At 44.8% G+C, this 22,105-nt stretch overlaps 10 protein-coding genes across 10 annotated transcripts; 5 read left to right on the plus strand and 5 right to left on the minus strand.

Moving 5' to 3' along the window:
- Positions 1–1,946: 1,946 nt before the first annotated feature.
- M431DRAFT_91657 (GMC oxidoreductase) lies at positions 1,947–3,877 on the plus strand (the record flags this gene model as incomplete). The annotated part of the gene is made up of 2 exons (XM_024924285.1): positions 1,947–2,171; positions 2,291–3,877. The coding sequence occupies 2 exons, from the start codon at positions 1,947–1,949 to the stop codon at positions 3,875–3,877; spliced, it is 1,812 nt and encodes a 603-aa protein (XP_024771683.1).
- A 1,065-nt stretch (positions 3,878–4,942) lies between these two features.
- Positions 4,943–6,036, plus strand: M431DRAFT_510248 (carbohydrate esterase family 3 protein). Its single transcript, XM_024919430.1, has 2 exons — positions 4,943–5,216; positions 5,281–6,036. The coding sequence occupies exons 1-2, from the start codon at positions 5,093–5,095 to the stop codon at positions 5,922–5,924; spliced, it is 768 nt and encodes a 255-aa protein (XP_024771684.1). The 5' UTR covers positions 4,943–5,092; the 3' UTR covers positions 5,925–6,036.
- Positions 6,037–6,046: 10 nt separating this feature from the next.
- M431DRAFT_91140 (hypothetical protein) lies at positions 6,047–7,420 on the minus strand (the record flags this gene model as incomplete). Its single annotated transcript, XM_024924223.1, has 4 exons — positions 6,047–6,142; positions 6,198–6,474; positions 6,524–6,713; positions 6,769–7,420. 4 exons carry the CDS (start codon positions 7,418–7,420, stop codon positions 6,047–6,049), a joined length of 1,215 nt encoding a protein of 404 aa, XP_024771685.1.
- A 499-nt stretch (positions 7,421–7,919) lies between these two features.
- Positions 7,920–10,417, plus strand: M431DRAFT_7479 (hypothetical protein; the record flags this gene model as incomplete). Its single annotated transcript, XM_024922266.1, has 2 exons — positions 7,920–8,372; positions 8,429–10,417. 2 exons carry the CDS (start codon positions 7,920–7,922, stop codon positions 10,415–10,417), a joined length of 2,442 nt encoding a protein of 813 aa, XP_024771686.1.
- Positions 10,418–10,541: 124 nt separating this feature from the next.
- Positions 10,542–11,645, minus strand: M431DRAFT_538519 (hypothetical protein; the record flags this gene model as incomplete). The annotated part of the gene is made up of 4 exons (XM_024921033.1): positions 10,542–11,166; positions 11,240–11,408; positions 11,495–11,544; positions 11,605–11,645. The coding sequence occupies 4 exons, from the start codon at positions 11,643–11,645 to the stop codon at positions 10,542–10,544; spliced, it is 885 nt and encodes a 294-aa protein (XP_024771687.1).
- Positions 11,646–12,058: 413 nt separating this feature from the next.
- On the plus strand, positions 12,059–13,308 carry M431DRAFT_510251 (hypothetical protein). The gene is made up of 3 exons (XM_024919431.1): positions 12,059–12,499; positions 12,553–12,866; positions 12,963–13,308. The coding sequence occupies exons 1-3, from the start codon at positions 12,112–12,114 to the stop codon at positions 13,158–13,160; spliced, it is 900 nt and encodes a 299-aa protein (XP_024771688.1). The 5' UTR covers positions 12,059–12,111; the 3' UTR covers positions 13,161–13,308.
- A 932-nt stretch (positions 13,309–14,240) lies between these two features.
- Positions 14,241–15,320, plus strand: M431DRAFT_538521 (hypothetical protein; the record flags this gene model as incomplete). Its single annotated transcript, XM_024921034.1, has 6 exons — positions 14,241–14,296; positions 14,349–14,456; positions 14,517–14,521; positions 14,596–14,778; positions 14,838–14,961; positions 15,038–15,320. 6 exons carry the CDS (start codon positions 14,241–14,243, stop codon positions 15,318–15,320), a joined length of 759 nt encoding a protein of 252 aa, XP_024771689.1.
- Positions 15,321–16,567: 1,247 nt separating this feature from the next.
- M431DRAFT_484096 (hypothetical protein) lies at positions 16,568–17,428 on the minus strand (the record flags this gene model as incomplete). The annotated part of the gene is made up of 1 exon (XM_024916173.1): positions 16,568–17,428. One exon carries the CDS (start codon positions 17,426–17,428, stop codon positions 16,568–16,570), a length of 861 nt encoding a protein of 286 aa, XP_024771690.1.
- Positions 17,429–18,330: 902 nt separating this feature from the next.
- M431DRAFT_497320 (hypothetical protein) lies at positions 18,331–19,470 on the minus strand (the record flags this gene model as incomplete). The annotated part of the gene is made up of 2 exons (XM_024917580.1): positions 18,331–18,817; positions 18,872–19,470. The coding sequence occupies 2 exons, from the start codon at positions 19,468–19,470 to the stop codon at positions 18,331–18,333; spliced, it is 1,086 nt and encodes a 361-aa protein (XP_024771691.1).
- An 877-nt stretch (positions 19,471–20,347) lies between these two features.
- M431DRAFT_510252 (hypothetical protein) lies at positions 20,348–21,396 on the minus strand. Its single transcript, XM_024919432.1, has one exon. The coding sequence runs from the start codon at positions 21,352–21,354 to the stop codon at positions 20,560–20,562; it is 795 nt and encodes a 264-aa protein (XP_024771692.1). The 5' UTR covers positions 21,355–21,396; the 3' UTR covers positions 20,348–20,559.
- Positions 21,397–22,105: the final 709 nt, after the last annotated feature.

Genomic DNA, 22,105 nt, shown 5'->3' on the forward strand with positions numbered 1-22,105 from the left:
CGTAAATCAGGGTATAAATTACAACCTTGATCTGTGACATGTCGAACTTCTGAGATGCATGGTTTGCATATGCTTGATTAGAAAGGTAGTTAAAAGTGTAAGCTTACTCAATGGTTAGGCAGGTGGTTAATCTTTTGAATAGTGGCATTTACAAAAACGTAATGTATATAAATAATGCAAACGCAAACGGTCAACTTTACCTACGGGGCGACTGGACATGTTTTAGGTCAGCGTAGTTTCAAAGCTTATACTTAGACTAGTATAACCTCGTTAATTCAACTGTGGTGGTAGGTTTCTGAATACGAATCAAGTTTTCACCAAGCTTTTATATCTTCCAAGACATCATATCCACTTCCCTAAACACTCAGGTTTATCCATACAGCCTGTTTATCCTAAGCTACCCCTTATGTTTCCCTATTTTATGCATGAGTTTTTAACAATGTTGAAACTGTAATGCCATGAAATTTGTGATCAATTGCATATGTGAATATAATAGCAGATCTCTTTACAAAATTGGTACTCAGGACGCTTTGATTCCAGTAATTCTAATTGTATTCTTGCAAACTGGAGGAAAGGCAATCATATTTACGATAGTTGAGTGACAGTGCAACCACCAGTGAGCGATATCTATGATTTACCCTCCCTACGCCTAACATCAAGAAGGGTCACTAGTATACCTGCTTTTGTCTAACAGAAGCATTGAGTTTGTAATACCACCCATCTAGGTCTCAGCGATCGCTGATTGACACAATGTGAGATCCCATCACCTCATGAACACATATTCGCGCATCGGTTATGAAGGCTTTCAAAATGTATTCCAATTTCAGGTCTTCTCTACATGGTATCTAATATCCAAGAACTGGCACCATATCTCATTCCTTTGGTTTCATATGTCCCGCTAGAGCTATAATAGGACTCGGTATGAACTCTCTAAACTTTTGTGGTAAGATTTACCCTTACCCACCATCACAGCGATATTGGCTCTTTATGCAGACGCAACACATGAGCCTAATTTAGGCCTATCTGTTATTCACGTATATTTACCTCAGCGAGCATAGCATAAACTTCACAAAACGTTTGGGCTTGAGGGAGCAAACGTGGTAGTTGGGCATACATCGCCATGGGTAGGCTAATCGCAGCTTACGTGCATATAAGTACGTAATGGTAAAGTGGAATCGCCGTGTGATTTGGGCGCAGCAATTTATAGCATCGTTATCGTTTAACTCTACTAACATGCTTCCTTTTAATTTGTGTTATTCCAGAAGCTGTGGTCCAATCCGCTGAGCTACCCACAGGCATGGCATAGTTAGTTCGTTCACCACAGCTGACATCAGCAGCCCTCAAATCTCGCTCAGATTCGGAGTTTGATTCGGTATTAAGTCCAGACTTGATGAACATATCTCGCCACTATGAATAACATCATATATCAGGCACTAATAAAATGGTCCTTCATTTGTTATAATCAGCAGATGTGCTACTACCCTAGTGAAACGTCAGTTGCTGCATTTAGTGATACCTAAAACCGAAGGTCTAGAGCGCCGCTACTTCAGCATCACCGAGAACCTAGCTAACGACGGTTAAGCAACAAAAGATCTCAACGGACTTTATTCGTGGTAAAAACGTAAGGGTACCTACTCTAATAGATGATGTTGGTGGCTTTCATTGGTCTGAGTGTCGTGCGTAATAACGCCACTGGTGCAATATAGTGTTGACACTGAGTTAATATGTCTGATTGTATTGCTACTGCTGACCCATATCCACAAAATACGCCCAATATTGGGCTTTGGTTAAGTATTCTTGTGTTAGTCGCAGAATTGAAAGAGACCAAGGCAATATGCTACGCTATATAAGAGTAAACTGACTACCTCAATCCGCCGCACTTTCGGCCTATCCGAGCTAAATACTTGAGATCTCTTGTGAGGGGCAGCGTCATCAATCAAGACAAGATGTTATCTGCAAACTTGCTTGACGCATACGACTATATTATCGTTGGAGGTGGTACAGCTGGCTTAGTTGTTGCATCTCGTCTGAGCGAAGACCTTCATGCCACTGCCTTGGTTATTGAAGCCGGAAGAGATCATCGAGATGATCCCCCAGTATCGACTTCAGGATTCCTCTCTTTGCTATGTGGCAACGACAGCTACGATTGGAAATTCACCTCGACACCTCAGGTAATTATTGCCCTTCTAATTCAAGTTTGCCTCAATTCAGTGATCAATCATTGGAACTTTTGCTCGCGCAATGTGCGGCTTTGAGAACCCGCATGCTGATATCTCCCCAATATTTACAGCCTGGCCTAAACAGTCGGGCTCTCAGCTTAGCTCGAGGCAAGGGTCTTGGTGGCAGCTCAGCCATTAACTTCATGCATACTGTCTATCCTACAGCGGCATCAATCGACGCATGGCTTAAACTAGGTAACCCAGGGTGGTCATACCAAGATCTCGCACCCTACTACCAGAAGTTTGGTACAAGACATGCCCCAACCGACGAGATACGTGCAATCACTCGTATAAAGAGCCTAGACGACAGCCTTTCCGGCTATGGACCTATCCAAATGTCTTACGGTCAAGCATTCGGTGTTACCAACTCTGCATGGATGGATGCACACATTTCCCTGGGCTTGAAAGAGACAAATGATCCGATACCAGGGAGCGTAACCGGCGCATTCCAGAATGCCGCAAGCATCGATCCAACCACTAAAACACGCAGTTACGCAGCCTCAGCATATTATAATTCCCAGATCAGACAAAGATTAAACTTGACAGTTCTAACGGAGACCATTGTGCAAAAAATCATGTGGCAAGGCCAAGAGCCAGACGTTGTTGCGACGGGAATTCAAGTACGCGAAATGAACGGAACCATCAGCACTGTGAAAGCTCAGCGAGAGGTTATTCTTGCTGCCGGCGCATTTCAATCACCTCAAATTCTAGAAGTTTCAGGTGTTGGTGGAAGCAAGCTGCTCGATGCTTTGGGAATTGATGTTATTCTCGATATTCCCGGAGTTGGAGAAAATTTACAAGACCATGCTCAAGTGTGTCAAAGCTACGAAGTGAAGGATGGTATACCATCGATCGATATGTTCCGGGATCAGGAGCTTGTCGGTGCTGCTATCGCCCAGTACCGTATCAACGGAGATGGTCCACTAGGCACCAACGCTTCTAGTACTTCCTATCTACCAATCGTCGACAAGAATGGTCCATTATCCGCAGAATCAAAGAAGATCTTGCTCGATGAATTCGTGACCGATTCATCAGAGAGGAACGTGATACTGAAAGAGTTGTTGATGGAAGCTGGCGCTCCCGCCTTATCATATGTCACTTTTCCATGCCAAATTAACACAGACATTGAAGATCTTACCAGCTTTTCGAACTATACTGCACCAGCCAAGCCAGAAAACTATTTCACGATACTTAATGCACTCGGACACCCGTTCTCACGCGGCACCTGCCATATTACTTCGCAAAACATGGACATCTCTCCTACAATTGATCCGGGATATTTTAAGCACCCGGTCGATTTGGAAATCCTGAGCCGAAGTGTAATGTTTGCGGAGAAACTTATGGCCACTGAACCTTTAAGTTCAACTATTCTTGCTCAACCAAACGGCAGGCGTCTTCCAGAAACGATACCAAGTACACTTGAGAATGCTAGGCATATCGTTGAGGAGCGTGTTATTTCCAACATGCATCTATGTGGAACATGCCCCATGATGCCACGCGAAGAGGGTGGAGTAGTTGACAGTCGCCTCTTGGTTTATGGCACGAGGAACTTGAGAATTGTTGACGCAAGCGTATTCCCGCTCATACCAGTCGGCAATATCATGACGACCGTATACGCGGTTGCAGAAAAAGCGGCAGATCTGATAAAAGAGGACTAGAGGTAGATTTTTAGGGTCTACATGAGTTATATAGTAAGATTTGAGTCTAATATCTTACGATACAGGCCGTAGCTCATTGACCAATACTGAGGCTATTTTTATTCTGGCTACTTTATCACACCTGGGATCTATCTAAGCAAATACACATTGCGCGCGAAATGCTATATTTTCCACAATATTCCCCAGCAAAGCTCATAAATATGTCCGCAATTGCAGACGTTAGGTCGCGCTGCCGGCTTTTACTTTCACATAAAAAAAAAGCTCCGATATGCATCTCAGCTAACAACATTCCAATGGCCGGTAAACAGCCCACGCCTCGTTTTCCCACTGATAATTAAATTTTGGGAATAGTGGATGACTCTACTTAGCGGCAAGGAATGCTATCACAGCGTAAGTTCACGGGGTGGAGATACACGGCTCCAACAGTAATTTCGTTGAGCATTTTGTGCACAATGTCTACAACAAAGGTTCTGACGCCTAGCGCGGCAGCATTCAAGCGATTCTTCTTTCCGATCAACCATTAGCAAAGTAATTATCGAGGCCGGCAGACTGTCTCGACATACGCCAGTTGCATTCAGTTCGTTTCAAGGCATAGGAGCAACTGACCCAACATTATTGTATCTTTGTATTGCTGAACTATTGAAGTGAGTCAAATGGCCTGGTAACAGCTCGTTGAGCAGTGAGCATCCAATAAGATTGACGCCTCAAGCCATGAGCTGGCGCCAATTTTTGGTGCCTCTATCGGCGCTATTCCCAGCAGGCTACGCCATTCAGTGGTTCATTCGAGATGGTTCATCTAACGCACTTGAGCACTGAAAGACGGACTGACACATGTATTAATCCGCTAGATAGTGATCCTTGTGAAAATCATGAAATCGTAACCCTCATTTTGTCAGCTTCAATGTTAAAATAGGCTTGATAAACCAGAATGGAATGTATTTAGTATTATATGGGGTGAATTGCCGATTAGTGTTGTTATGAATAGGGCGCGGCGGGGTTGCATTTGCCTTTCGAATCCGGTGGGTGTCGGAGCAACATTGTTTCTAGCAATGCCATTGTGGTAGTCGTTATTCGCGCTGGGAGAGAAAAAGTCACGCCTATTACATTTGAGGAAGTTATCCAAGAGAATTCTATTGTTCTTGTCTCTTTTTTTGCTTGTATAGTGGGCTTTAAAAGTGCTGACTTCGCCGCTGTCTTCTCCCCAACAGCCCCAACATGAGACCCTATAGGCATTGCATTCGAGCCTCTGCCAATGTCATATTATCGATCGCACACCGTCGGATGCTATTGCCTATAGCATATCCTGGAGATCCATTTCGCGCTTATTGCTCTGGTCAACGTATGTTTTGCTGACATTCACTCCCTAAGCAAACATAATAGGGCGATGATCTGACTCCCAATAGTACCTAGCAGCAATGCGTCAATTCACACAATGCGCCTGATGCCACTTGGAGGCTCGATTACATATGGAGTTGAGTCCTCCGATAAAAATGGCTACAGAAAATATCTACAGGATATGCTTATCGCAGACGGAAATAATGTTACCATGGTTGGATCGCGAAGCGCTGGTTCCATGAGCAACAATGATCATGAGGGTTGGCGGGGCTTTAGAATTGATCAGATAGAGAGCAAAGCCAAGAACTCTGTTCAACATCTCATGCCGAATCTTATTACGATCAATGCAGGCTCCAATGACTGCATCCAAGATTTCGATATTGAGCGTATTGGTAAACGAATGGGCAATATGCTTGATGTTATTTGGGCTGCATCTCCAAATTCAACTATTATTCTATCTAATCTGATACTCAGCCTGGACACTGAGGTTGAGCCGCGCATAAAATGGGCCAACGATCAATTCCGGGGCATAGCACTCTCGAAGCAGAGTGAAGGAAGAAGGATCGTCTTTGCCGATATGCATAGTCAATGGGGACCAAAAGAAATTGACATAAGCGATGGGACCCATCCAAATGATCAAGGATATTATAAAATGGCCAAAATCTGGTACAAGGGTGTTCTAGAAGCCATAGCAAAAGGGTTTATCTCTTAACCTGATAGTAACTTAGATGATCTGGATGTATTGAACTAAAACTGTTTACTTTATGGACCAATTATTGCAACTCAAGACTCGTTTTATAGCAACGCAGAATTCACTATAGAGATCCGTAATACTTATGAAAATGTAAAAGTCCTGTGAATACATTTGGAAAATTCCTCGATGTCGTCTAAGAATAACATCGGTTGCTCCAGCCTCGCAAAATGCCCTCCCTAGGTACCTTGATTAGCGATCGCTGTGAAATAAAAATGTTTGTGTAGATCTTACCATCTCATGTGCTTTAAAGAATACTAAATTCGGGTAAAGCTCATAGGCCCAGGCTTTGGGGAGCAAAGCAAGATCGCGCGAAAATTGAGAATATCCAAGCGGTTTTTCTTTCGATATTGGGATGGGATTTCCTTTGAGCAGTGTTTGTAGAACCTGCGCGTGGTATAGGCTGCGAGGAAACGTATCCGTGAACCAATAGAAGCTTGCCATAACTAAGATGGTATCGAGAGGCAATGGTTCTCGTTGATCAACCCATTCAAGGAACTTCTCGCCAATCCTAGTCTCCTGTTAGTTAAACGTAAACGTTGATTGATGGAATCAATCACCAAGCTAGCAAAGAGAGCGGATTGGAAGCAATAGCCAACCCAACAGTAGCAGGGCGAGTGCCATGCTCAAGTGCAAATGCCAAGCCAGTTTGAGCCCAGGTTTCAGTTCGCTCCATTTCCCGCAGCTCCTCAACAGACACACCATCGGACGAAGGCGCAGTTTCTCCCGGATTCAGCGTTAGCATATTGACTATAGTCAGTTAGATATACCTTCTCTTGTCTTGTACCTCCAAAGAAAAGCTTACCGTGAAAAGCCGTACACTCTTTGTATCTCGTCGACATAATCCTTGCTAATATACTGCCGAGATCGCCTCCCTGAGCAACGTATCCCTTGCTGAACCCAAGGTCAATCATCAACTGGTGCATGATTCGCGCAGCCTGTTCCAAATTCATCTCGACGTCCTTACTAGGACTGCCAGATAGTCCGTAATTTGGCAGTGATGGTACAATGACGTGGTATGGTAGAGTTGCGGGTGTGTACTTGTCGAGAAGGAGCTCCATCATGGGTAAAAGCTCGAAAACCGAACCCGGGAAGCCATGTAGGAAAATGAACGGTATAGCGTCCGTCTTCGAGGAAAATAGAGCCAAGAAATGCACCTCAATTTCCCCAGACTCCGGGTCATCAACAGTCATCTTGAAGTTGGGGAACCTATTGATCCTCGCCTCTTGTTGGCGCCAGTCAAACGTCTCAAGCCATATTTCTTTCGCTTGGCTTAGCCACTCCCGAGACACTCCAAAGCGGCGATCATTGTGCTGATTCCACCATGTCGCAGGTCCGATCTTTGACAATTTCAGGAGCTCATGAAATTCGGACAGTTTCTCTTCAGGGACATGCATGGTAAAAGGCTCAGGCTTGCCCGGCATATTAGTTGGCGTAACATTGAAATGGCGTGTCATACTGTGAGCCTTGGGTGTGGGCTTATTTGAAGTTTAGGAATCAGATTATTGATGCAAACTGTGTTGAAAGAATTTGATATTAGTATGTAAGATTTGAAGAGAAATTGACTGGTTTTTATAACCGCATAGTTTGAGAACTGTTGCATGTTGGAATAGAACAATCTCCGATGCCTCGGACGAAGCTTAACGGCCAGCTCAGTCCAGTTCGTACAGTGAGAGGGACAAGTGGGGTGGTTTAACGTCATTAGGCAGCGCTCTGTGTCTCAGTCCGTCCACCGAGCCTTCGGTCGAAACGAAACAAGGCGGACGGCTTCTCATGCACGTAATCAGGCTGCATCCTCAGCTGTCGCGCGGTTCATGCGACGCGTATCCGTACTTCGAAACGTCTCTGCTCTCGAGTCCACTGCTTAGAGGAGTCTCAGTTCCGTTTCGAACAATATCCTGGCGGCCTGCCATCAGAACCACGCTTTAGGTGCCAGTGCAGGATAAACTTCCTCGCATGGACGCAGCGTCAATCAAGCCGTCTGGGTCGCCACATGCGTCACGCGGCGAGGAGCGCGAAGGCGATGGCGGTTCTCAGCCAAAGAGGAGAAAAGTACGAAAAGGGACGAGGAGCTGCTGGGAGTGCCGGCGACGGAAGATGAAATGCATATTCGGGTCGCCGGCAGACACCGCCTGCATCAGCTGTAAGCGACGTGGTGCTAAATGTGTTGACCAGCAGTTCCCCGAGCATATATCAACGCCTTTAGACCGTAGCCTTCAGATGGGAGACCGAGTCGTGAGAGTTGAAGCACTCGTTGAGCAGTTGCTCAACACAGTCTCCAATAGCTCGGACCCTTGCTGCACATGTGCGACGGCACAAGACAATGGAAAGTCTCGTCATGACATTACTAGCCCTGCTACTAATAGCCCTTTGCTTTCGCCATCGCATAGTTCATATGAACATTTGGATGTACGTGTTCAACGCCCAGAAGGCGTTTCAGAAGACCTGCTCACTTACTTTGTCAGCACGACGAGACCCCTCAATACGAAATCTTGGACGGCAATGGCAGCGGCAGACCTTCTCATCGAATATATGATAAAAATCGTTCTATTGGACTAGGGAAACACCTTGCATTATCCCAAGTTCTATATGAATCGTTACCTACGCCACAGGACATCGAGATAATCGCCAAAGCGCGGGGTGACTTGTCTTCGCGTTTTTATCAAATGCTGACTGTCCCGTACAATGACCTTGACCAGAGCGACCCTCAGTCGTTAGATAGCCTACTTGAGCGGCCGGGATCAAATGCCCACCCTGTTCTGATAGGGTTGTACATGCTCAGAATTGCTACTTTCTTGCAACATCTCCATCCGGATCTTCATAAGAACATCAAAGGATTATCAGACCCTCCGCGTCAGATGATGAACCGCCTGTTCAGCACCGCCATCGGCCTCGTAACCATGAACGAAAGTCTTATCAGCAGCATTGAAGGACTCGAGTGTGTGATGTTAGAGAGTTTGTGGTATACAAATGGCGGAAATCTACGCAAAGGCTTGGTTGCAATCCGGAGGGCCATAACCATTGCGCAATTGATGGGGCTCCATCGCTCCTCTAGTGGCCCGCCGCAGTGTAAGCTTCTCAACCCAGAAAAGAAAGTTCATCCAAAGTTTATATGGTTTCGTATTGTATTTGCGGAACGACACCTTTGTCTCATGCTGGGTCTACCTCAGAGTACTGTCGATCACAGTATGGCTTCCAAGGATATGCTCGAAACTGATACCCCCATGGGGCGTCTTGACCGCATGCACTGCGTTATTGCATCTCGTATACTCCAGCGCAACCAGTCCGACCCAAGCCCCCACGATTTTGCATTAATGATAGAATTGGACAAAGAGTTACAGAAAGCGGCTGAAGACTTGCCTAAAAAGTGGTGGCTTCACTCAAACCTGGCAACGACCTTGGACAACCCTCAGACGCTTTTCTGGGATATGCGGCGGCTATTCCATCAGCTATTTCACTACACTCTTCTCAACCAGCTTCATCTTCCCTATATGCTCCGCTCCTCAATCAACGGACGCGAAAACCAATACTCACGGATTACCTGCGTCAACGCCTCCCGAGAGGTTCTCTCGCGCTTTATAACATTCCGAAGCTCCGACCGTATTGCTTTCTGGTGCCGGACACTGGATTTTCTCTCTCTGATGGCGGCCATGACACTGTTAATAGCGCATCTTGACGGGCACCGTCAAGCTTCCATGTCTCCATCACGCGCGCAGTTGCAGCAGGTAGCAAGATCAGAGAACTTGCTAACGCACCAACGTCCCGGGGACCGCGCGATGATAGAACAAGTACAGGAAAGTATAGAGGAAGTCAGCCGACAAAACGGGGATGCACTAGGAGCACAGAGTGCAGAGCTGCTCCGACGACTACTGTCTATTGAGGCCGAGGCAGCCGAAGGCCATAGAAGCAGTGTGGACAGCGTAACTGTGCGGATACCAGCGACTGCTGAAGATCCAGCGGACGAAGAGAATGAAGAGAAAAGCAGCGTTGTGAGCGTCTACATACCATATTTTGGTACCGTCAAGATCACTCATGGAGGCATCATCTGCAAGGAAACGCTTACAGCGCAAAAGCACGTCGCATATACAGCTGATCAAGGCTGGATACAAAATTCCGAAACAGATTTTGTCGATAATGCAGTCGAAGTTCTAAAGACTTGTAGTAGCGCTCTGGTCGATAGAAACAGCGGTAATAGCCGACAAACAGATAGAGATGTTCGAGCAGGAAAGCTCTCAGTATTGGCTCCTTCTGCCGGGGATTACAGTAACACTACACAAGAAAACAGTATAACAGAGGGTTTTCTACAACAAGAGGAAGATCTTTTATTTACCAATGGGGCTGATGACTGGGTCTACCAAAGTGTTGACATGGCCTTTCTTGATTCCTTGGTGAGAGATGTTGGAGATGATCGGGGTGGAATGCCGGATAAGTGGGAGGAGCAGAACGTGCTCTAACTGACAGTAATTAACAAAAAGCTAAAGATATCTAGAAAGACAAAGGGCTAGGAGGATACGGAAAGCATGTAAGACTGAACTATATAAATTTATACGTTTGTATAAGCTTTTGGGCCATGCCCTTTCACTCCAAGCTGTTGTCCTTTCTTACAACCCTAGTAATCTCATTCCAGCCAATTATATCTTTAAACCCCCGTTGTAGAAAACTTTCTCCCATCATACTTGCCCAATAGCCCTTGGATGCTCCTGTTCCCACCCAAAGCCATTCTCTCATTGCTCCAAATCTCCAAGGACCCAAACCCCAGCCTCGGCCTTTTTCCACTTCGTTTACCACCAGCTTTGCATATTCTACACCTTTCATCTGTTTTTGCGGAACCCCCAGCTCCATCTTCCCAGCCATAGCTTTGTACAAACTGTTTTCAGGTACTTGATCTGTCCCGTTGGCTTCTAGTTTGCTCTCTATATAGCCGGTTGGGCATGTCAAGACTCGCACGTCGAAAGGCGAAAGCTCTATTGCGAGAGTACGACCATATGAGTTCAGTGCTGCCTTGGTCATTGCATAGGGACCTTTGAAAGGAAATGGTGTTACAGATGACGCCGACGAAATATTGACAATCGTGCCTTTGGCCGCAATGAGAAGCGGTAGGAGACTCGATACCATAGCCATGAGGCCAAAGACATTCGTGTTAAATATAGCGTAGATATGCTCGCGTGAGACATCGGCTAATGCTCCACGGGTAAGAATTCCCCTTTATGTATTTGTTAGTAGTGTCCATGCCCAAGTAGGTAGCCATAGGATGAAACAAAATTAATCCCACTTACGCATTATTGACCAAAACGTCCAGCTTACCATCACTGAGTTTTTCCACTTCTGTCTTAATTGCCGTGACACTCTCTGGTTTGGTGACATCAAGAGATAATGTAGTCATCCCTGCCTTCCGAAGATGTGATATGGCTTCTATTTTGCGAGCCGTGGCGATAACATGGTAACCTATAAAGCCGAAAGGAATAGAGAAGAGTGTGTAAGCTATTTATTCAGGTCGAGCATCGGCTTGCATATTGGGGTTGATAATTTACCTTGGGCTTGGAACTCTCTCGCTAATGCTTCACCGATTCCACTTGAACATCTAGAAAAGAAATTGTGTTAAAAATGTGGCCACGAGGTTCTTTATCACTGACATATATACCCTGTAATGAGCACTGTTTTGCACTGGCTATTTGATGCCATGGTGGAGTGTTAATGTATCCCTTCGAAATTGCAAAGTATCTGTTGGCATATACGCAACGGATTCCATGTGCAGAAATGTTGTCAATTATCCGGAGGAGTAGGCCAGATTTATAGCAGGTACATACATACATATCACGGATGAGGCTCTCGACATCAATACAGTACTACTGCATTGTCTGATTTCCAAGTTGGGATAGTGGAGCTGCTTACTCGCCATGTCTAATCTTAACCACAAGTTTTGCGATCCTTGGACATGTTTCGACGATGCGGCTATGCCAAATTAGGCATTTGGAGCTGCTTATGCCCAGGGCTGAAAATGGGGCATGGCATGGGTAGTTCCGATTCACGTGCTCCATAAGGCCGAAAAGCTTCCCCTGCTTCGTTTCTCTAATACAAAACTCCATGCTTCATGGACCACATTCATCGCAAGAGACCTGCTGCCGCAAATATTCTCTCCTGCATGAAAATGGGTCCAAAAACAGAGGCATCACCAAGAATGAAGACCACAGAACCTACTGCAAGATGGCCTGAGCAACTGCCGGAACAGGGAAGACACAATGCCAAGCTCCGTCGCATTGTTGTTGCGCAACAACCAGAACTGCACTTCATCACTGCTACTCTGCCACAGGACATGAATAATGTACAGGCACTAAGCCAGATCAGATCGCATGTATCCAAGGAGTCTCACGCTCGCCGCCGCCGAGCTCTTGCTGAGAAGCTGGCGCTGTATCACGCGAACCGGACCAGCCTCAAACAACAGCTGTGGGCTCGTGTTAGCGATGTCAGTAAAGACGCTTGCAGTGTTTGCTTCCCTTGGCCTCTCTCTAAGGATGAATTCTTCTTGTTCAATTTCTGTACGCAAGGTTATTGACCCTAGCCCCTTGCCACGCCCTAACTTGCTCCATAGTTTTGGAATGGGTAATTCCGAACGGTTGGACCGAATGCATCACCGCAGAAGCCCAACAAGCCTTCCAAAGAGGCATGAAGTCAGTTTTTCTTCCTGTTGCCATGGAAGACAGGAGCCTCTTTACGGCCGTCATGTATGTGTCTGCCCGAAGATACAGCCTTATTTCGAACAGTCCCGCAGAAGCTGAAAAGTATCACGAGCGGATGATACATTACCTTCTGCTATGCCTACAAAAAATAAAACTCGTCATAAATATGCAAAGTTACCCAACAGATGCAGCTATGGCCCTGGTACTCTGCATGGCTACTGAAGCAGTACGTATTCATTGTCATTTCCCACCCAAGCCTATGTGCGTTTCGCACTTAAATAGCGTATGAAAGGTTAATATGTTGATAACCATTCGCTCATAGTACTGGGAGGGGCAACCGGAAGCATTCCAAATTCATGGACTGGCCTTCACCGAAATGGCTGAAGCTCGTAGAGCACTTCCAGAGAGGGGGAAAGTTGATACATTTTTATTGGAGATGGCATCGAAATCCATTTACGATCCGAGGTTTAATATTGTGATGGGACCTTCTGATGTGAGCGAATTGGGCAACAAACATTAAAGAATGCGAGTTTCAATATTTTAGGGAAAACGCCCTGTCCTTGTATGGCCTAAATGACGACTATTCTTAAGCCTCCATCTTGAGGAAACATTCATGAGTTACTTGTCTCGAGAAAATGACGAGAGTAGTATACTTATCTTGCTTTAACCCTTTATGCCTCTCGTTTCCTCGTATCATTGTTTGACACAGACAAGGCTCCGTGGCATAAGTAACATACCAGCACAACTAATGATATATAATCTTCAGGGAAGAAGCTCTTTGGAGTAAAACATTGGGTGTATAGACGAAGGCATATTGCTATGGAGCTTATAATATACCGTTTTATAAGTACTGCTGAAGCTTCAGGTCCTCGACTTCCAGGCATGATACAGGCTTGGACGCTAAGATATAGGTAAGAACTGGCACGAGGTCGGGTACAAAATACCCTACAACTAATATGAACCTAATGCCTGTATATATATCCGGAATTGGTATTTTGCAAAATTTACAGTCGTGTAGGTATGTTTAACCGGTATTATAATGAGAAGTTTGACAAGATCTTAAAGCGAGCCTAAGGAGAATGATATCCCTGAGCCTTATTGGCTTGCTTTGTAATAGATATTCAGTAGTCAAGATTGGGAATCAAGCTAGGCTGAGACTGGGTGTCCTATTATACGAAGGAGCCCTTGTTCTTAGATTGAACGAATTACACAGGCTACTGGCCTCAGAATGACCACTAACTCTGCTAGTAGCTTCGCCCCGTTCCAAGGGGAAAGCAGTCGCGGCAGTTGAATTGAACAAGCCCTCTTTGTAAATAGATAAAGATGTACTACTGAACTGAGTTGTTTTTGTTATCGTAATTATATCTGCTAGGTCGTTATATACCCCCCATCTATAACACCGAAGGCGCCCGCAATTGGCCCATTACTCGTACACATCGTCATCAGCTTACTGTGGGTCGGGATTTACTACTCATCTGATCTGCTTTCCTATATACTATTATAAAAGACACTATGCTGCCAATTGCTTCGACGCGCGGATTTGATCTCATGCTATTCCTTGCGCTGGCTCAGAGGTTTGGACTTAAAGAATATATACATCATGCCTGCTGCAACGGATGATTATGTGTTGGGGCGGGACCTGCATGGCTCAATCAGGTACGTGATATTTTTACTGGATGCGTAAACTGGCCGCTAATGCAGTCTCTAGATTAGAAGCCCAGCACCTTTTGTTTAAGATGCACAATGGTTATGCGTTGAACCCCAAAATACCTATTTCTTCAGATATGAAAATTGCCGAGATAGGGACGGGAACAGGGTGAGTCGTATGCTTTTTGTTGTTCATGCACAATTCCACGATATGTTGGCTGATAACTAGATCTGGTTAAAGAATCTGGCTTCAAGACATAGCATCTCAACTGCCAGAAACTGTCCAGCTGCATGGCTACGATGTTCAGCAAATCAATTCCCCCCCGCATCCCTTTGTCCACCAAATCTGACGTTTGCTACACTTGATGCATTTGGCGATGTTCCTGCACATCTTGTTGAGACATATGATGTCGTCCACTTGCGATTTTGGTGCGCCATTATTAGAGGCAACGACCCAGGTGCGCTTATCCGCCACGCTATAAGGCTACTGAGTGAGTTCCTACCCATTATGCTCCTGTATATATGCCAATTCCAGTACTTACTGTTGCAGAGCCTGGGGGATACTTGCAGTGGGAGGACGCAGACATGGGGAAACCGATTATGCGAGGAGACGAAGCAGAGGCCTTTCATAAACTTGGCATGTCGGTTCTCCGGACCTTTAATGTCTTGTTAGAGTGAGTCGCTATATCCAGCAGAATCACCTTTCCTCTAGGGAGAAACTGTACTAATTACACATTTGTGATCTCTTAGCTGGATTGGAGATATTCCAAAACTTGTCGCGGACCATGGATTAACAGTTGTAGATAGCGCAACTAGTACTTTCGACTCTACTTTGGTACCTCTTACTATCAGCACATATCTGGCTGGTTGGGCTGAGCTTTTCCAGTTAGTAGGCAAGACCAAAGATCCATCCCTTCCAACAGCCAGTGAGTGCCAGAGGGTTTTACTGGAACTAGACGCGGGTGTTAAACATGGGGCACTGTACTATTGGTTGCCGGTGAATCTGCTTGCTCGGAAGCCCAGTACAGAGTAGTCAGGTAGTCAAAAGAAAGACGTCAATAAGAGACTTCGAGAGTTGCATTTGTGAAGAGAGAGGTTCATAATCGCGAGAGAGCTGGCACCTTAGGCTGTATATATATTCATCAATAGGGTTCCGTAAAATTGTCACGATGTTATGTTTTAGAACCACCCCAGGTATGAATGGATGAGGAAGAGGGAGGCGGAATGTTGCGTGCAGTTAGGCCTACGCTCTTCTTGGGCTTTGGCATATTGGTTCTGACATGTGCCGCGGCATTTGCAACAAAGAATCCCCATTTGTTGCGGGGAACCCTCTTGAATGGCTAACCAGGGACAAAACCTGATATTAGTAGGTACGTTTGTAATGATTTTACTAATCGGACACACCACTAAGTCACAGTTTGGGCAATTATTCCGACGCGTTCTAATAACTACCTAAGCAAAGGCAACTAATTGCGAAGGAAATAACTATTACAGATAGCTTGATTATAATGCTATTGCAGAGACAACATCTGCCTACCACCCACTTATGGCCCAAAACGATGCGGCATACGGTATTATTATGAGCGTCGGTGTACACGAAAATGCTTTAGACTGCTAGAAAGAAGGGAGTTTCTATAAGAGATTCCATCTTCAAACAAAGAACACCGTTCTAGTTCACTAAAGCATCCGTAAGGCGAGCACTCTCGATCATCTTTTTCTCAGACATGACACGTCTTGAGGATCAATATTAGAAGCAGTTGGAATATGATTGCCGCAATTATATCACTGTTGAAATGCAAAATATAAAACGTGACCTATGCTATAGAATTTAAATTAATGCTATGGAACTTTGAAGACCTAAGCTTATATGATTTGCCCACTGGCCATAATTTCTCCCCGGCAGGCTTCTTCGGGTGACTATCGAATAGTGGTTTTACTGCGATATAGAAAATACGATGTGGCGGTCCCAAAATGAATCATGAACTTTTAAGAGTCTAATATAAGTCTTTCATAATGTATGTGGCCGAAAAAAACGGGCTTGCTGTCAACATCGGTCGGTAATGGTCGCTAGAGGTACAACGCACAAGCGGCAGATCCTTGTGAGCTTGTTGTAACAGCTACAAGCTGGGCTCCAATGGTAATGTTACCATCCACAGGCACTTCCATGCCCCCTGCTGTGGAGACATATAGAACATTCTTATCATTTAAACCACGACCAAATGCAGCAGATGTAGGCTCTGCAATTGCTGTGGAATTGACATTGCCGGCTATCATGGACTGCTATCCATTAATAGAGATGCGCTCCACGCCATTTCCACTTCCGGTCACAAGGAAAATGTTTCCATCGCAATCAAAAGTAAAATCGTCATATGTATCGACTGGCTCTAGCGGTCGGGCTACTATTTCGATGTCTCCGGCCGGTGTCCCATCATCATTGATCGCAACGCTGGCCAAAAACCCTTGGCCAGCATTGACAAAATAGAGTGTCTTTAAATCTCCATCATGATGGACATGTAACCCATCCACTCCGGTCAGAGGGACAGGCGGCGTAGGTACAGAATTGGTCAGAGTTCTGTTGATGACGACCTCGTAGCTGCCCTGTGTATCAAGGCGATAGACAACGCCAGCATTGATATCGCTCAATAGGAATGTGCCCTCGGACTGAGACAATAATGTTATACCGTTGAGAAAATTGGCGGACGCGACGTTAGCAATAAGACTAACATTTGGCGACCCAGAGAGCACGTTTCCCTGAACTGAAACACCATTCATATCGACACTCCAAACATTCCATGATCCAGGACCGACATCTCCAGTGGGAATGTTGAACCTTCCAGATATGACTGCAAAGATATCAGGCTCATATTCGGCGATACCGGCAAAACCGAGCGAATCGGTGAACTCGTGTACCAAAACCGCCTGGGGCGCTCCAGTTTCTGGGTCTGGATCAATCACGAATAGTTGTGGCTCGTTAAGTAAGCTCGTGAGAATTTCGCCATTAGATCGAACAGCGAGGTTTTCAAAAAAGGTATCCGGGGGGAATTGAAAAACCGTACGGACGGGGTCGAGAGACCTAGGCTCTGGCACAGCTATTCCCAAGCCGAAGAGGGTACAGAGCGCAAATGTTGCTGGGAGAAACATGACTGATGTGGTGCTGCTAGCTTAATTCGCAAGTGTCCTTTGGTTGATGAAGGAACTGTGATTAAGGAAGACTCTAACAAAAGCTTTATATACATTTTACAGCCATAGCTGAGAGTCCTATTCGGACTGTCGGGCTTGTATGGAGTTACAACTAACTCCGCCAGACAACAAACTTGGTGACAGGCGGTGAAGTTGATCTCCGAAGAAGATTTTCTGATATCGCCGATCTAAAGGATTCCATGTTTCCAAGTTTTTCTTGCAGGAAGGACTTAAGTTGCACTGTACTGACAGCCGTCTATTGTAAACATAGGCAAGGACCTGACAATACATTAAATTACGTTATTTGCCTCGGGGTTCGAAGTTATCCCACTTGTTTGTGGGAAATGAGCGATCAAATCGATTAAATACATTTATACCTGTTATTCATGTTGCTAAGAGTAAGTTTTTATATCCTAGTGTTGCCTGACCGGTACTGATAAATCTCGTTGACAATAGGGGCACCAACCTATGTATGAGTACCTGGACGTTCAGGGTCATTCCGGCTACAGTGCATAAGTAGGGGGCTTTGCCCGCAGTTTAATAGTAATAGACTAGGCCAATTGGTTATATTTCAACAGATTTGACGATTTAATGAGCCATCACAAGGCTCGATACTTCTTGGTTATACTGCCAAAGAAAGATGAGCATTGTATAAATGTCTCTGAGGTATGGACACGGGGATTCCCCACTTAATTTCTGTAGATGGAATCCTCTACTTATATAAATGGGTTCATGCTACTTCAACGTATGGTCTTTTATTTTCTACCAAACCCCATTAACCACCACATCTAGAGATCCAAGTGTTATCATACACAGCTAGTTATAAAAACATAAGAAGATATCCAATTCAGATCGCGTCATTTCTAAATATCATCTATCAATGGGCTTAGCCCTTCCGCAGACCCCAGGCGGTTCTCGAAGAAGAATCTCAATCGCTCAACAGTAACACGATCCTCCATAAACCGAGCAAATGCCGTCGGGTTTGTATGAGGTGTATGCATTATGTCAGAATATGGTGAGCCGGAAGACTTGATGTCCTGTCGAACACTCAAGCTAACAGTCTGTTGATATTCAGCACTAAGAAGATAGTTATGGAAGAGTTTTGCGCCCTCTGGATGTGGCGCATTCTTCAGTATCGCAGCAGTTTGAGGCCAACTGACGAAATTTGCATCATTCGGGAAGGCAATCTTAATATTTTTGCCCGGGTTAAACCCGCCAAAGCTCGTAAATGTAGCCGACTGAGAGTAGTTGGCCGCGCTCACAATGGTAAGAGGGGTAGCAGTCCCACGAACCCATCGAGGATTTTGCTTCAAAAGGCCATCAAACCACTTGGTTCCAAGTTGTTGCATACTAATCATCATTTATTAACCAAATATACTTGTTGTTTCGAAACAGTCAACTCACATCTGATAAAACGCAAAGAGAACAGCATCATCGTCATTGGGATATGTTAGGACAAGTTTGTTCTTGAACTCCGGCTCCAAGAAATTGCTATAGGAAGATATATTCTTGACATTTGGTAGCTTCTCAGTGTTCCATGAGATGCTCCAGAAAAAGATGCTATACCCGTACCACGAAGCTGATATAGAATCCTTGAATGCGGGATATACCTTGTCAAATCCGACGGGGGCGTAGTTGAGCAAGGCGCCTTCTTGTTGCCAACGCGGGAAGTCTTGAAGTGTCTGAAGAATTATGCTATCAACAGAAACGTCATTATTATATAATTGTTGATCGATTTTGCCGTCGAGATATTTCGAGAGGTCCACCGTAATATTTAGGGTCATCCCAGGAAAGCGGTCTTCGAAAGTACTTTTTAGAGTCTCTTGTTGGTCCTTTTCGTCACCTCCATGCCACACGGTAACAATTCCACCCTCCTTGAGAGCAGCATGGTATATTTCATCAAGTGACCGCGTCTCAACCAATGGGTGTGAATTAAAGCCTAGAACAGTGTCATAAGCAAGAGACTGCCCAAGGAGGAGGGCTATGGTTAAAAGTCGAGACATGATGAATTGAAAGATTGTATGAGGCGGTTTAAGTGGTGTTAAGATAAACAACGCCCATAAGTATGGTTCTACATCGAACATTTTATATTGAGCCATAAACTCTTTGCGATTACCCTTATTCCCTTTACGTTTTGAAACAAAGCTCACCGCCCCAGTCGCATTAGCAATCATCCTGTCACTGAATGGGTCAACAATCCACATCCTCTCCGATTGTCCCTCTGGGCATTGACAAGCCCACATTGTTCCCCGAAGAAAATAGCTGGACTTACAACATACCGCGCGTTTAACTGTAAGAATGTGGGACGCTTTCATAAGCGTTTCTTCAGGGGTATTGGTACCTATTGTGGCTCGGAAATTAACTGCTCAATAAGACGACGTAGATGCATTTTAAGTCATTTGCAACGAAAGTATTCGTACAATTAAAACGTTCAGTACCATCGCAGTATGCCACTTTCATGTCATGATACATATAGTAGCAAGTTGAGAATATCATTTCACCGAAAAATATATATGGATGAAACAAATCTGCACATCTTACTTTTCGCACCATCCGACTGCTCCAAACTCCAAACCCAGTATACAGTGGGGCTATGCTTAGGCCATGGCTATCCTTGGAAAGGTAGTTTACATCTCTCTACAGAGGGTAGGGCGCCTGATATTATCCTTGCAACTGTTCACTATTGTCATGATAATTCCACTGCATCTAGTTTATGCAGTAGAAGCTTTTGTAACTTCAAATTGATCGTTAAAACAATGCTACTTCCCATGATATTAGAATAATGCTTTCATCATGAATGTTGCGATATAACCCGGCTGTAGCAATTATGTCCTCTCTGGTCCGCATCAATATGTTTTTGGAGTAAATAAAATACAAAAGGCCGTATCTATTCAGCTCCTGCTATAAAATGCTGATGAAATCAAACATATAGTGAGTGTGCACGTGCGTAGTATTTTTCTTAAGCCAATCCTATGCCTAACCTCCTTTCATTTCGCAATGTATTCAACACTACGGGTTTCGAGTGTTGACGTGTTCCGTCCCAGCAGTTGAATCTCTCGAGATTCCTTAGTTTTACCTTTCGTAATTGACATTCAGTCTTTCCAAACTAACAATATCCCGCAATGAGGGTTTGCCACTCTCACTTGCCATTCATCAGCTGTCAAACCAAACTGCTCTCTCTTGTCCTCTCTACCTAGTGTCTCTCTTCTCCACTCCAGTTTGCCTTTCATGCCACCGAGCCTTGCAGCTTCTTCATACACACTCTTTTTCATGTGCCAAGTCATAAAGTCCACCCCATCGTTACTTAAGAAAACCCGTAATCTCCAACCATCACCTGAGTCCAACTCATCTAAATATTCGTTGCGCGGGAAGTATTGATTCAGGGCAGCATCTTTGTAATCCTCTGCTCGTTTTACTAGGTCATCTGTTGGGTGCGGAACAACTCCCACAAAGACACCACCTGATTTGAGATTGAGGGAGATACTCTCAAACATAGCTATTAATTTCTCTTTGCTCGGAGCATAGTTGAGAAACCAGGCGCCAAAAGCCAAATCAAAATGCCCGTAACTATCATCGGGGGCGAATGATGTCGACATTGTATCATCTCCGACTACAAATCGCGCATTTCCGGAAGCAACTTGTGATGGTAATCGATTTGTCGCACTTTCCAGCATCGCGGGCGAGATATCCATGCCAGTCACATATTCAGCACCCCAAGTAAGAATGTGTGATGAATAAAATCCTGTACCGCATGCAAATTCAATAACAGATGTACCTGGCTTAAGCAATGGTTTGATGGCCATGTATACATTGTACTTTTCAACAGCTCTATAAGGAAGGTTTTCAACAACGTTATACGATGCTCCGATGAGATCGTATTGGGACATGATTAGCTTATTTGTGCTTGCAGTTCTCAAGTACAGTTCAGAAATGCGATCAAAAGTTTGATGCGACGAGCAAGGAATTTTCTGAAACAGGGCCTATGTCAGTTAATAAAGGGAGCAAACGATAAACTTTTAACTGGCATAAGCATTGTAAGCGTCGAGTACATCATTACATACATGGCGCTTTTAGCATGCATTAGTACCTTAGGTATGCAGTTGAAAGCAACCTGAAAATGTTTATTTTAACCAGATAAGCTTGAGATACCAATACTTAATATTGAGTACATGTACCGTACTAGGTACTCAGCAAAGCTTTCGTTTTCTACGTAGTAATGTACGTAACTAAATTTGCGTCACTCAATTAATCGTGCAGTAATATTAATTTGCCGTATGTCTTTGTGTATACTCCTAGAATACTATAAAAACTTCAATAATGACAAAATCGGCACTAATGATGCAGATATATGTATAATATTGATCTAATATGACAATAATAATGCGACTGTCAGGTCGTAGGCTCATGTAGATGGAGTTGGAGGAACATGAACGACCAGCCCGCCCTGGCCCCCCTCCCGACTGCCCCTATAAGATAAGACGGTGACCCAGCGTGTTAAGAATGCCGATGCAACATGAGGAAGAGTGATTATCTATTACACAGCGTCCAAGTTTCCAGTCATACTAAAGGAGGTACCTGTGGTCGGGTTCGAGGTATTATCATGGCCGGGCGACTTGGAAATGTTAGTTTAAAGTAGAA

The sequence above is a fragment of the Trichoderma harzianum genome (genome assembly GCF_003025095.1).
Source record: "Trichoderma harzianum CBS 226.95 unplaced genomic scaffold M431scaffold_10, whole genome shotgun sequence".
Taxonomy (NCBI): domain Eukaryota; kingdom Fungi; phylum Ascomycota; class Sordariomycetes; order Hypocreales; family Hypocreaceae; genus Trichoderma; species Trichoderma harzianum.

Coding starts and splice junctions, on each gene's coding strand:
- M431DRAFT_510248 (XM_024919430.1), top strand. CDS start 5,093: ATGAGACCCTATAGGCATTGCATTCGAGCCTCTGCCAATGTCATATTA. Junction 5,217..5,280: donor CGCTTATTGCTCTGGTCAAC/GTATGTTTTGCT, acceptor GACTCCCAATAG/TACCTAGCAGCAATGCGTCA.
- M431DRAFT_510251 (XM_024919431.1), top strand. CDS start 12,112: ATGGGTCCAAAAACAGAGGCATCACCAAGAATGAAGACCACAGAACCT. Junction 12,500..12,552: donor ATTCTTCTTGTTCAATTTCT/GTACGCAAGGTT, acceptor CTTGCTCCATAG/TTTTGGAATGGGTAATTCCG. Junction 12,867..12,962: donor TCTGCATGGCTACTGAAGCA/GTACGTATTCAT, acceptor ATTCGCTCATAG/TACTGGGAGGGGCAACCGGA.
- M431DRAFT_510252 (XM_024919432.1), bottom strand. CDS start 21,354: ATGTCCCAATACGATCTCATCGGAGCATCGTATAACGTTGTTGAAAAC.